The sequence below is a fragment of the Plecotus auritus genome, assembly GCF_963455305.1.
Source record: "Plecotus auritus genome assembly, chromosome: 5".
NCBI classification, from domain to species: domain Eukaryota; kingdom Metazoa; phylum Chordata; class Mammalia; order Chiroptera; family Vespertilionidae; genus Plecotus; species Plecotus auritus.
The window spans coordinates 136,192,068-136,204,250 of record NC_137776.1 but is presented as its reverse complement, the minus strand read 5'-3'; the positions used below and the strand labels follow the sequence as shown (position 1 = coordinate 136,204,250).

At 39.0% G+C, this 12,183-nt stretch overlaps 1 protein-coding gene across 1 annotated transcript in view; it reads right to left on the bottom strand.

Moving 5' to 3' along the window:
- The window catches only part of GLIS3 (GLIS family zinc finger 3), a gene marked incomplete at its 3' end in the record, with an annotated part of 480,703 nt that overhangs the window by 63,536 nt on the left and 404,984 nt on the right, over nt 1–12,183 (bottom strand). Inside the window, exon 6 of the mRNA XM_080671372.1 lies at nt 10,364–10,508. Coding sequence (XP_080527498.1) covers nt 10,364–10,508 — 145 coding nt within the window. The remainder of the gene's footprint in view (nt 1–10,363; nt 10,509–12,183) is intronic.

Sequence of the window (12,183 nt, the reverse complement as noted above, 5' to 3'; positions counted from 1 at the left end):
ATTGGTGTTTCCAGTTTCTTGGGATAAATTCCTAGGAGTGGGATTACTGGGTCAAATGGGAGATCCATTTTTAGTTTTTAAGGAAACTCCATACTGTTCTCCACAGTGGCCACACCAGTCTGCATTCCCACCAGCAGTGCAAAAGAGTTCCTTTTTCTCTGCATCCTCGCCAACACTTGTCCTTTGTTGATTTGTTGATGATAGCCATTCTGACAGGTGTGAGATGGTACCGCATTGTCGTTTTGATTTGCATCTCTCGGATAATTAGTGACTTTGAGCATGTTTTCATGTGTCTCTTGGCCTTCCTTCTGCCTTCTTTCCAAAAGATTCTATTTAGGTCCGTTGCCCACTTTTTTATTGGATCATTTATCTTCCTTTTATTAAGTTGTATAAGTTGCCTGTAGATCTTGGAGATTGAACCTTTATCAGTGATAACATTTGCAAATATGTTCTCCCATACGGTGGGCTTTCTTGTTGTTTTGTTGATGGTTTCTTTTGCTGTGAAAAAGCTTTTTATTTTCATGTAGTCCCATTTGTTTATTTTCTCTTTAGCTTCCACTGCCCTAGGAGCAGTATCAGTGAAGAAGTTCTTTTGGCATATGTCTGAGATTTTGCTGCCTGTGGATTCCTCTAGTATTTTTATGATTTCCCATCTTATGTTTAAGTCCTGTATCCATTTTGAGTTTATTTTTGTGTATGGTGTAAGTTGATCTAGTTTCATTTTTTTGCATGTATCTGTCCAATTTTCCCAACACCATTTATTGAAGAGACTGTCTTGACTCCATTGTATGTTCATGCCTCCTTTGTCAAATATTAATTGAGCATAGTGGTTTGGGTCGATATCTGGATTCTCTATTCTATTCCATTGGTCTAAATGTCTGTTATTCTGCCAGTACCAGGCTGTTTTGAGAACAGTGGCTTTGTAATACAGCTTGAAATCTGGTATTGAGATCCCACCTACTTTATTCTTCTTTCTCAGGATTGCTGTGGCTATTCAGGGTCTATTTTTATTCCAGATGAATTTTTGGAGAGTTCTTTCTAGGTCTGTGAAATATGCCATTGGTATTTTAATGGGGATTGCATCGAATTTATAGATTGCTTTGGGTAGTATGGGCATTTTGATGATGTTGATTCTACCAATCCATGAACATGGTATGTTCTTCCATCTGTTTACGTTTTCCTCTACCTCTTTTTTTCAGTGTCCTGTAGTTTTCCGTGTATAGGTCTTTTACCTCCTTAGTTAACTTTATTCCTAGGTATCTTAATGGTAAATGGGATTGCTTTTTTAGTCTCTCTTTCTATAACTTCACTATTGGTGTAGAGAAATACCATAGATTTCTTGGCATTAATTTTGTATCCTGCTACATTGCCGAATTCATTTATTAAGTCTATTAGTTTTTTGATGGAGTCTTTCAGGTTTTTTATGTACAATATCATGTCATCTGCAAATAAGGACAGCTTTACTTCTTCTTTTCCAATTTGGATGCCTTTTATTTCTTCTTCTTGTCTAATTGCAATGGCTAATACTTTCACTACTATGTCGAACAGGAGTGGTGAGAGTGGGCATCCCTGTCTTGTTCCTGTTATTAGGGAAAATGGTTTTAGTTTTTGCCCATTGAGTATGATGTTAGCTGTGGGTTTATTATATATAGCTTTTATTATGTTGAGGTATGATCCTTCTATTCCGACCTTGTTGAGAGTTTTTATCAAGAAAGGGTGTTGGATTTTGTCAAATTCTTTTTCTGCATCAATTGATATGACCATGTGATTTTTATCTCTCAATATGTTTATGTACTGTATCTTGTTTATTGATTTGCGGATATTGTACCATCCTTGCATTCCTGGGATAAATCCTACTTGGTCATGGTGTATGATCTTTCTGATGTACTGCTGGATCCATTTTGCTAGAATTTTGTTGAGGATTTTGGCATCTATGTTCAGGAGGGATATTGGCCTATAATTCTCTTTCATTGTGTTGTCTCTACCTGGTTTTGGTATTAGGGTGATGCTGGCTTCATAGAAGGAGCTTGGAAGTGTTCCTTCCTCTTGAATTTTTTGGAATAGTCTGAGGAGGATAGGTTTTAGTTCTTCCTTGAATGTTTGGTAAAACTCCCCTGTGAAGCCATCTGGCCCCGGGCTTTTGTTTGCCAGAAGCTTTTTAATGACTGCTTCAATTTCTTCCATAGTTATTGGCCTATTGAGATGTTTAGATTCTTCCTGATTGAGTTTTGGAAGGTTATATTTTTTTAGGAATATGTCCATTTCCTCCAGGTTGTCCAGTTTGTTGGAATAGAGTTGTTCATAGTATTTTTTAACAATCCTTTGTATTTCGGTGGGGTCTATTGTTATTTCACCTCTTTCAGTTCTGATTTTGTTTATTTGGGTCCTCTCTCTTTGCTTCTTTGTGAACCTTGCTAGAGGTTCATCAATCTTGTTTATCCTTTCAAAGAACCAACTCTTGATTTTGTTGATCTTTTGTATTGTTTCTTTGGTCTCTATGTTGTTTATCTCCACTTTGATCTTTATTATTTCCTTCCTTCTGCTTACACTGGGATTTTCTTGTTGCTCTCTTTCTAACTCTTTGAGTTGTAGGGTTAGGTAATTTATTACCATTGTTTCTTGTTTTTTTGCAGTAGGCTTGTAGAGCTATGAACTTCCCTCTCAAGACTGCTTTTGCTGTGTCCCATAGATTTTGGATTGTTGTGTTTTCATTGTCATTTGTTGCCATGATGTTTTTTATTTCTTCCTTGATCTCTCTGGTAACCCAGTCATTGTTTAATAGCATGCTGATTAGTCTCCATGTGTTTGATTTTTTTGGATTGTTTTTATTGTAGTTGATTTCCAGTTTTATGCCACTGGGATCTGAGAAGATGCTTGATATGATTTCTACCTTCTTGAATTTGAAGAGACTTTGCCTATGACCCAACATATGGTCTATCTTTGAAAATGACCCATGTGCACTTGAGAAGAATGTATATTCTGTGGCTTTGGGGTGAATTGTTCTGAAGATGTCAATTAATTCCATCTGGTCTAGTGAGTCATTTAGGATTGATGTTTCTTTGCTGATTTTTTGTTTAGAAGATTTGTCCAATGGTGATAGTGGGGTATTAAAGTCTCCTCCTATGATTGTATTGCTGTCAATCTCTCCCTTGATATCCTCCAGGAGTTTTTTTATGTATTTGGGTGCTCCTGTATTGGGTGCGTATATGTTTACCAGAGTTATTTCTTCTTGTTGGATTGCTCCCTTTAGTATTATGAAGTGGCCTTCCTTATCTCTTGTCATGTCCTTCACTTTGAGATCTAATTTGTCAGATATAAGTATTGCTACCCCAGCTTTTTTTTCATTTCCATTCGCCTGAAAAATCTTTTTCCATCCCTTCACCCTCAGTCTGTGTGCGTCTTTTTTTCTGAGGTGGGTTTCTTGTAGACAGCAGATATATGGGTCTTGTTTTCTTATCCAATCCATTACCCTATGTCTTTTGATTGGGGCATTTAATCAGTTTACATTTAAAGTTATTATTGATAGGTACTTATTTGTGGCCTTTTTTATTCTTTATCCCTTTACAAAACAACATGTTCCTTCTTCACTTCCTATTTCTGTTTTTCACAGCAGACCCTTTAGAATTTCTTGCATTGCTGGTTTGGTGGTAATAAATCCCCTTAGTCCTTTTTTTGTCTGTGAAGCTCCTGATTTCACCTTCAATTTTGATTGATAGCCTTGCTGGGTACAGTATTCTTGGATTCAGACCCTTCCTTTGCATGACTTTGTATATTTCATTCCATTCCCTCTGGCCTGATGAGTTTCTGTTGAGAAATCAGTTGCTAGTCTGATGGGAGTTCCTTTGTACGTAACTTTCTGTCTCTCTCTGACCGCTTTTAAGATTCTTACTTTGTCATTGATGTTTGCCAATTTAATTATAATGTGCCTTGGTGTTGGTCTTTTGGGGTTCATTTTGCTTGGGACTCTGTGAGCTTCTTGGATTTGTGTGGGTTTTTTCTTCCCTATATCAGGGAAGTCTTCTGTCATTATTTCTTCAAACAGGTTTTTCTACTCCTTGCTCAGTTTCCTCTCCTTCTGGCATCCCTATAATGCGGATGTTGTTTTGTTTCGTGTTGTCCTAAAGTTCCCTTAGGCTCTCCTCCTGCTTTTTAATTTTTTTTCTAGAAGCTGCTCTACTTGGGTATTTTTTCCCATCTTGTCTTCTAGCTCACTGATGTGTTCCTCTGCTGCTTCTAGTCTACTCTTGATGCTTTCTATTGAGTTCTTTACAGCAGCGATGTTATTTTTCATTTCTTCTTGGTTCTTCTTCATTTCCTCTTGGTTCTTACTCATATTGTCGAATTTGTTTTCCATTTTCAGCCACCTTATGACCATTTCTCTGAATTCTTTCTCTGACAGGTTGCTTGCCTCCATTTTGTTTACTTCCTTTTCTGGTGATGCCTGCTTTTCTTTCATATGCGGGCTGTTTCTTTGTCTCCCCATGGTCTCTCTTATCCGGATGTCTGGTTATGTAGTTCTCTCTCTCCTTATCCCAGGTGAAATCTTGACTTTTCCATGGTGGAGTGTAGAGCTCCTCTGAATCCGCGTGTTTGTGCCAATTGGGGACTGCTGTTCTGGGGTTCGCAGCTGTTTGGTGCATGCTGCAGTTGTAGATTTTCAGGCTTCCGATAACATCCACTTTCCCCTTCAAGATGGCGCGGTCTCCACGTCCGAGCCGGTGGCTCTGGGAGGGAACCCAGCCACAGTGGGGGCTGCCCAGTGCGGGGAACCCCATCCAGCAGTCCCCCACCTTCTCCTGGAGTATAGCTGTCCCTTAACTCGCCAACAAACACTCCCTGTGCGACCCTCAGCTGTTCTTTCTTTCTGTTCCGGGACAAGGCTCGGGACACGTCTGTCTATTCTGCCGCCATTTTTTCCCCCTCACAACACAGGATTCTGTCAGAAGTTCAAGGCAATATTAAAAGATGACAAAGATGTTGTTCCCAAATGTTTCCCTATAAATCGCTTCTGTTGCCCCATTCTACCACCTTCTGTCCACCACCAATTTCAAGCTGTTCTGTCCCTTTTTCACCCCTTGTAAATTCCAAGCAAAGCCAAAATTTTGAAGGCAATGAAAATAATAACTATTGCATGTTTTATAATATTCTATGACCTTTTAAGGACATTTATATTGATTATGTTATTTGATCTTCAACAATTCTCCTATAAAGTTTAACCTATTGGGAAATTTGTGTGCCAATTAAAAACATTCTAATGAAGCCTCTAAATTAATAACCACTTTTTGAAAGTAGATTATATAAGGAAGTTTTATAGAAAATTATTTCTAACCCCTACAACTCTGCAAGTTGTCCCAAGATAGCAAATAATTAACTTAAGAATGTAGAAAATGTTTTAAAACATCCCATAAAATTACATTAAAATGAAACATTAACTATTTCACAAAGTATGTTCAATCCTGTATATATTTAATATGGTGCTATTTATTACAAAAAGAGATGCTATTGTAAGAGAGAAGCCTTCATTTCCCAGTAATGAGGGAAAAGGAAGGGAATGACAATATATGATTTCAAAAGTTCCTGCTCTAAAAATATATTTATTTTCCTTCTACAATTCCCTATAATATATGAATATAACACTTTTTCCCCCCTTAAAGATCTAAAGTTACATTCAGAATTGGGATAATTCAATCGCTCTAAAAACATGGTAATTATTTAAAAACCCAATAGAAGTGGTACCAATAAAATTCCCTCATTCTTGCAGATATCCTTGTTCCAGCTGCACTAGCTCCTCACTTGATGATGGGGTTCTGTGAGTCTCAAACATCTCAACCACACTGGTTTGTACGATGTATTCATGGCCAAGACCATTTGCAAAGCTCATGTTTTATTGAGCCTCTAGTACAGTTTTGATTTGGAGGGAACTGTAATTTTTGTGATCACTCACCAGACAGATCTTCCAGCGTTCTTTCGGACTCTCTGTCAGGACCAGGCACTGGTCCAGGCTGTCCATGATATTGCAGACTAACTGTAGGCTTATCTGCTTCATCCCTTCATCCGGGGAGCTGATGAGAACATCTACACAGGCATTAAGCCTTAAAAGTGGCATTCACACCTCGATCTACTGGCTGTGAAATATTTCTCCCTTGGATGATCAGGTAAATCATCTGAATTTACAGGCTGGCCAAGACAGTACTATCTGGGGTACAGCACTTTTGAACAAAAAGACAGACAATGTAAATGAGCCATCGTTGAGAACTGCTCATCCCTGTCCAGGCTTCCTATTAGATCACTAAATCGCTCTCAGGTTAGCTGAGGAGCCGGCCTGGGGAGCCCTGGGATTTCCAAGTACATCAATAAACACCTCACTTTTAAAATCATCTTCAGTAGGGCCTCCAGTGATATTTGGCTGCTTTAACCTGGGGTACTATTTTCTCCCACAAAAATAAAAGTCTTTTCAGGCATTCCTTTCCAATCAAACTCCAACTTATCAACTGAAAGGTTTTTTTCAATAAGGGAAGCCAACATGTTAGGAGACTCGCAAGAGCTGTCCGTGTCAGAACTGCCATCTTCCCTGTTCATCTTAATGCTCTGCCAACTATCCCTCTCCCAGAATCTCACAAATCCTTGTCTGCTACCCACTAAAAGTTTCCATTTCAAAACCATGACTTCTTCAAAACATGAGTCCTCAATGGTAGCTTCTAAAAAATCATGGTGCTCCTTGCTAAATTACTTCTGATCCTATGCCCATATATACTGAACAGGTGTCCATCAAAAATTTTTTTATTGTAAATCCATTTGCTAGCACTTAAAAGTCTAAGTGCTTGACAATCATTAAACAAATATTTTCTCAATTTTGTATAACAGAATGTAAATGAAATGACTCCAAGTACTTTTGTCACTAAGCCAAGTCTTAATCTTTGTCAAATTGGCCTAACACTTCAGATTTTACATGTAACTAATTGATAAACAGTTTCCTTTTCCTTTGGCATCTCTCACTGTTTGGCTTCTTTCCACAGATCTTTAGCACAGGTTTGAAACTGGTGTGAACACGCGCTCCTGGCAAGTGGATTTTTAGACCTTTAAAAGGAAGAAGAAAGGCTTAACATTTTTGTGTTTTTTTTAGTTTTTCTTTCTGCCTTGTTTTGTTCTGTTTGTTGTCTACATAGCAAAACAGAAGGCATAACCAGTTTTGTTGTTTTTTTTTTAAAGAAAAGGCAAGAACAAAGAAAGTAAAATAGAACCTGAGGGAAGCAGGAATAAAAAAAAGAAGTAGGGAAGATAAACTTTCACAGTTATAAGCTAACTCAAGGAGTAAAATTCCAGGATAAAGGAAGATGGCCACATGCCTGTTTCAAATGTCCCCATAGTTGCAGAAAATTCAAATTAATCTCTGAAGATACTCTGTTGATACTGTGGTAACTTAGGCTCTTTGCCCATTATAGCAGCTTGTCTGCATGAGCTGGAGGCTCAAAACTAAGAGCTCAAATTCTTTTTGGAGGCCCAAAGGAGAAACAGACTCATGTACACAGAGGAGACTGGTGGTTGCTGGGGAGGTGGGTAGGGAGGGGGGACTGGGAGAAAGAGGTGAAGGGATTAAGAAGTACAAATTGGCAGTTACAAGACAGTCACAGGGATGTAAAGTACAGCATCTATACTAGTAAAAGGGTAATATGCTAATTAGGGTGGACATCTTCCTGACGACCCTCCGGATATTCTTCTGGACAAAGCTGCAGCAGCTGCAAAGGGCCCAGGCTCAGGCCAGCAGTGGCAGCAGCAGCAGCGAGGTAATGAGGGTGGCACCTTCTCCTGATCTGCCAGGTCGCCTCCCACAGAGGGTGGCCAGACTGTGGCTTAGGCAAAGGCAGAGGCAGTTAGGGTCCATCAGGCTGGAATGGGGGCAAGGTAGGGGTGATCAGGTCGGCAGGGGGGCAAGGTAGGGGTGATCAGGCTGGCAGGGGGGCAAGGTAGAGGCAATCAGGCTGGCAGGAGGGCAAGGTAGGGGCGATTAGGCCAGCAGGGTGGCAAGGTAGGGGCGATCAGGCCGGCAGGCAGGCAGAGGAGTTAGGGATGATCAGGCAGACAGGCAGGCAGAGGGGTTAGGAGCCAGCAGTCCTGGATTGCGAGAGGGATGTCCCAGATTGGAGAGGGTGCAGGCCGGGCTGAGGAACCGCCCCCCTCACCCCCCACCCCCATCCCTGTGCACGAATTTCATGCTCTGGGCCTCTAGTAGGGAATAATATTGTGATACCTATGTTTGGTGCAGGTTGAGTACTGGAAATATCAGGGGACCATTTTTGCAAAGTATAATGATTGTCTAACTACTATGCTGTATATCTGAACCCAATACAAAGCAATATTGAAAGTAAACTGCAATTTTAAAATAACTATAATAATTTTTAAAATGTGCAGAGAGGAATTATTTGGAATGACAAAACCCATTTCAAACTAAATCACTTAAAAACTTTGAAAACACTACCAGAAATATAAAAATAAACACAGACAAAGGTGACTCCTAAGTTTTGAAAAATGAGCCACACAGATGTATGCTACACTCAGCAAAGATAGAGATATCATTGCTTTCCAAATCCATTTCCAAGAGATTTAAATGAACAAGACTATCCCATCACCAGAAAATATATTAGATGTTGGGCCATTTTGCAATTGGTTTTGGTTAGATTTGACTCTTAACTGCTGTTTTCCAGGTCTTTAGTAAAATAATGGATTTATAGACAATAGAATTAGAGCATCGTTCCATACACCAAAAGGTTAAGGGTTTGATTCCCAGTCATGCCATATACCTAGGCTGTGGGTTTGATTTCCGGTCTTGGCTCATATGTGAGGCAACTGATCGATGTTTTCTCTCTCTCTCTTTCCTCTCTCCCTAAAAAAAAAATCAATAAAAACATATCTTTGGGTGAGGATTAAAAAAAAATTAGAGAGTGCTATATTGGCTGCTTTAAACTGATTGTTAGCTTAATGTGCTAAAATAAATGTTCATATATCAAATATGTGGCAAACCCAACAGATATCTGTATACATAAAAGCTAGTCAAGCTAGTCACACTTTTCCATGTATATATCTAATACAAAATATTTATGTGTGCCGAAAACACTGTACATTGACGTATTTCATGTGTATGTATGTACCTGTACCACAAACCTCTGTAAGATTTGTTCAGCCCTTCAGATAAGTTTTAATCTCACATCCCAGGTTCTCAAAAAGCAGAAGCTGCATTGGTCTCCAAGAGTAAGTAGCCAAAGCAACTAATAAAGGGCCACTGACTCTTGGTGTCTTGATGACTGACCTTCTTGAAACATTGTATTTGCTTAATGCCTTTTCCCCTGCCTTTGGACCAACAGAGAACTATTGAGTTTATAAAGTTACACAAGCATGTTTTTCCCCTATTCCACTGTTATGCATCAGTAAATTCTTAATTCTTTATGGCTTATTAGTACATTTAAAAAGAAGAAGAAAAAAACAGTCTGCTGCCAAAACCTGGCTCTGGAATCAGATGGGGATGGGAGTGGGATTTGCAATCCACAGACAATAGAAAATTCTCATTGTCTGAAATGTGAAGCTGGTGGGACATTTGCTATCAGAGTCATAGCATGACAGTAAGGGCTTTCCAAACGTGAGTACTAATCAATTATGTTTGCAGAGGTACATCATCACTATGAGGGTGAAAGATATACAAAAACCCAGGCTAAAAAAGTAAATGAAAAAAATAACTTCCTTGTTGCAAATTAATCCTTTCTTATTTTTCACTACACATGTGAAATTTTTCAAATATAGAGTCATCTATTTATTCAAACAGATGAATAAATAGAAGGCAGAAGGAAGTGGGTCTAGGGGTCTGGGAGTGCCATTCTATCTCCCCCGACCCCTGCAATGGTTAACAAACAATAATGGACATTCTTACAAGTTGGTTTACTGGTATGCTATTTTTCTTAGAAACCTGGAACTTCCTTTTAAAATGCAAAGAAGACAATGATTGTTCCATTAAGAAATCCACATGGAACGTGTTACCTGCTTAAGGGGAAAGCATTTCCTTTGAGTCTATATCAGTTAATAACTTTGAGATACTTGGGGAGGTTGGGTGCATTGAACTTTTGACAAAGCCCAGAACTAAAAGAGTTAATGCATTATTTTACTTTGTTTCTTAATGAGAAAAAAAGTCTGCTGTGAAACTCAGCTCAGAATTCAGATGGGACGGTACGGGGGTGATAATTTGCAGTCCAATGATAAAGCAAAAATACAGATGATATTAGAAGAATTTCTCTCCTGTGAGCATTCCCTTTAACCAGAGTGAAGGTGCCTAGAGGAAATCAGTTGATGTGGTTGGGTCTGCCTTTGCTGTCATTACCTGGATAGAGATCGGGCCCAGGCCCCGGGGAGCATCCCACTGCCCCATCTGCGGCAGCATCTTGTGGGGACGTGGCCGGCTGCAGGGGTTGCACGGTGAGGCAATCCGTGAGCAAGTCAGGATGGAGCTCTGCACTGGACCGCAGCTATGAAAAGGAGAAAACAGAGAACGATGGAAAGGAAAGCTGTTCCTTGGAATACCTTCCTGGAATGGAATCATGCCCTAAGGCTCAATGCAATTCAATCCACAAATATTTATCAAGCAACAACTATGGGCTTAAGAGAGTCAATAAAAGGGTCAGTTTTCCAGTCCTCATAACACCTGGCAGGTGCTTCAGGAAAAAAAATATGTGGCTAGAGGCAGATTTGACTTTAGTCCTGATATTTTGACTTCTGAGAACCCAACTTCCTATTATATTTCCTTGTATTTGCTCTGTATCTTATCAGAACTTGTAGCGATAACAAAACAAACTCAAGTATATTTAGTCCAGATTGGAAAGTGCTTTTAAAATACAGAGATACCACTATGAAAATATCTTGGAGATAATTCAGAAATGTCCATTGAGATTTGGTGCCTGTAGATATTACATGACAGGAAAATACATAAGTTAAATTTTAAAATATTATGGAGCACGATTAAAAACACACACACCAATGTCATTAACAGAAATAGAATCCCAACCGTAAGTTACATAACAGAATAAAAACATTGAGATGGTCATCTTATCACAATAACAAAATAAAGTCTTTTTTTATTAGAGTTACAAAAAAAATCAAATCATAAAAATGTTAGAATAAAGTCTAGGTGAAAAGTTACCTGATGTCTTTATGAAAAAGAATTCTGTAAGTATAATTCAAATAGGAAAAAATCACAACGTGAGATTGTTACATAAAAATCTTTATCTTCTGCTTATATAAAAATACAATACCTTAAAAATCTAGCAATGTATTTGTTACAGTTATTGCAAGTAGTTACCATCTCCAGTGCTTAAAGGAAATACTTAAGTTAATATTGTCTTTAGTAAGACAAAAGTAAACCTTTAGACCCAGGGCTGGAGGATACTTATTCATCCAACAAATATTTATTGTCAGACACAACTCCAGACTCTAAGAATCCCATGTGAGGGAAAGTATACTCCAGAGTGGAATAACAGTGCAGAGAAGAAAGACAGTGAGGATGGAGGAGGGATGGCAATTTTAGAAAGGAGATCAGGGAAAACCTCTTGGACATGACACTTGCAAAAAGCTTTGAAAGAAGCGAGGGCGTGAGCCTTACAGACATAAAGGGAGGAAGAACCTGTCTGCCTTGTGGTGTGCCTGGATTATCTGAGGAACAGCAAGGCTGGAGTGGTGTGAGCCTGGGGCCCAGAGAAGAGAAACAGAAAATGAACCAAAGATGTAGTGGGGAGAGGGAGTATGTTTAGTGTCCCTCTCACCCTCCCTCCCAGATTAGACAACCAGGAAAGGTCCTTCCAGATCAGTTAAAGCACTTAAATCATCTCTGGTCTAGGAATTATCTAATGTTAAGGTGGGAGGCACACAGCAGAATCTCCTGGGTGGGGCTTGCCTCACCACGCAGCCTTGGCATAAACGTAAGACTTTAAAAAGTCAAAACAGAATGACAATATACATTAAAAAATACAGCACACTTATAAAAGAAATGCAATGTGAATGTTTTTTTACTTATCAAGTTAATAAAACCTTTAAAAAAGTAGTGGTAGTTAAGGTACAGCGAGGGAGGCATTCTTTTCTTAAAAATTTGTTTATTATTAAAGTATTTCAGATGTCCCTCCTCCCCCCGCCATTGACCTCCTCCATCTT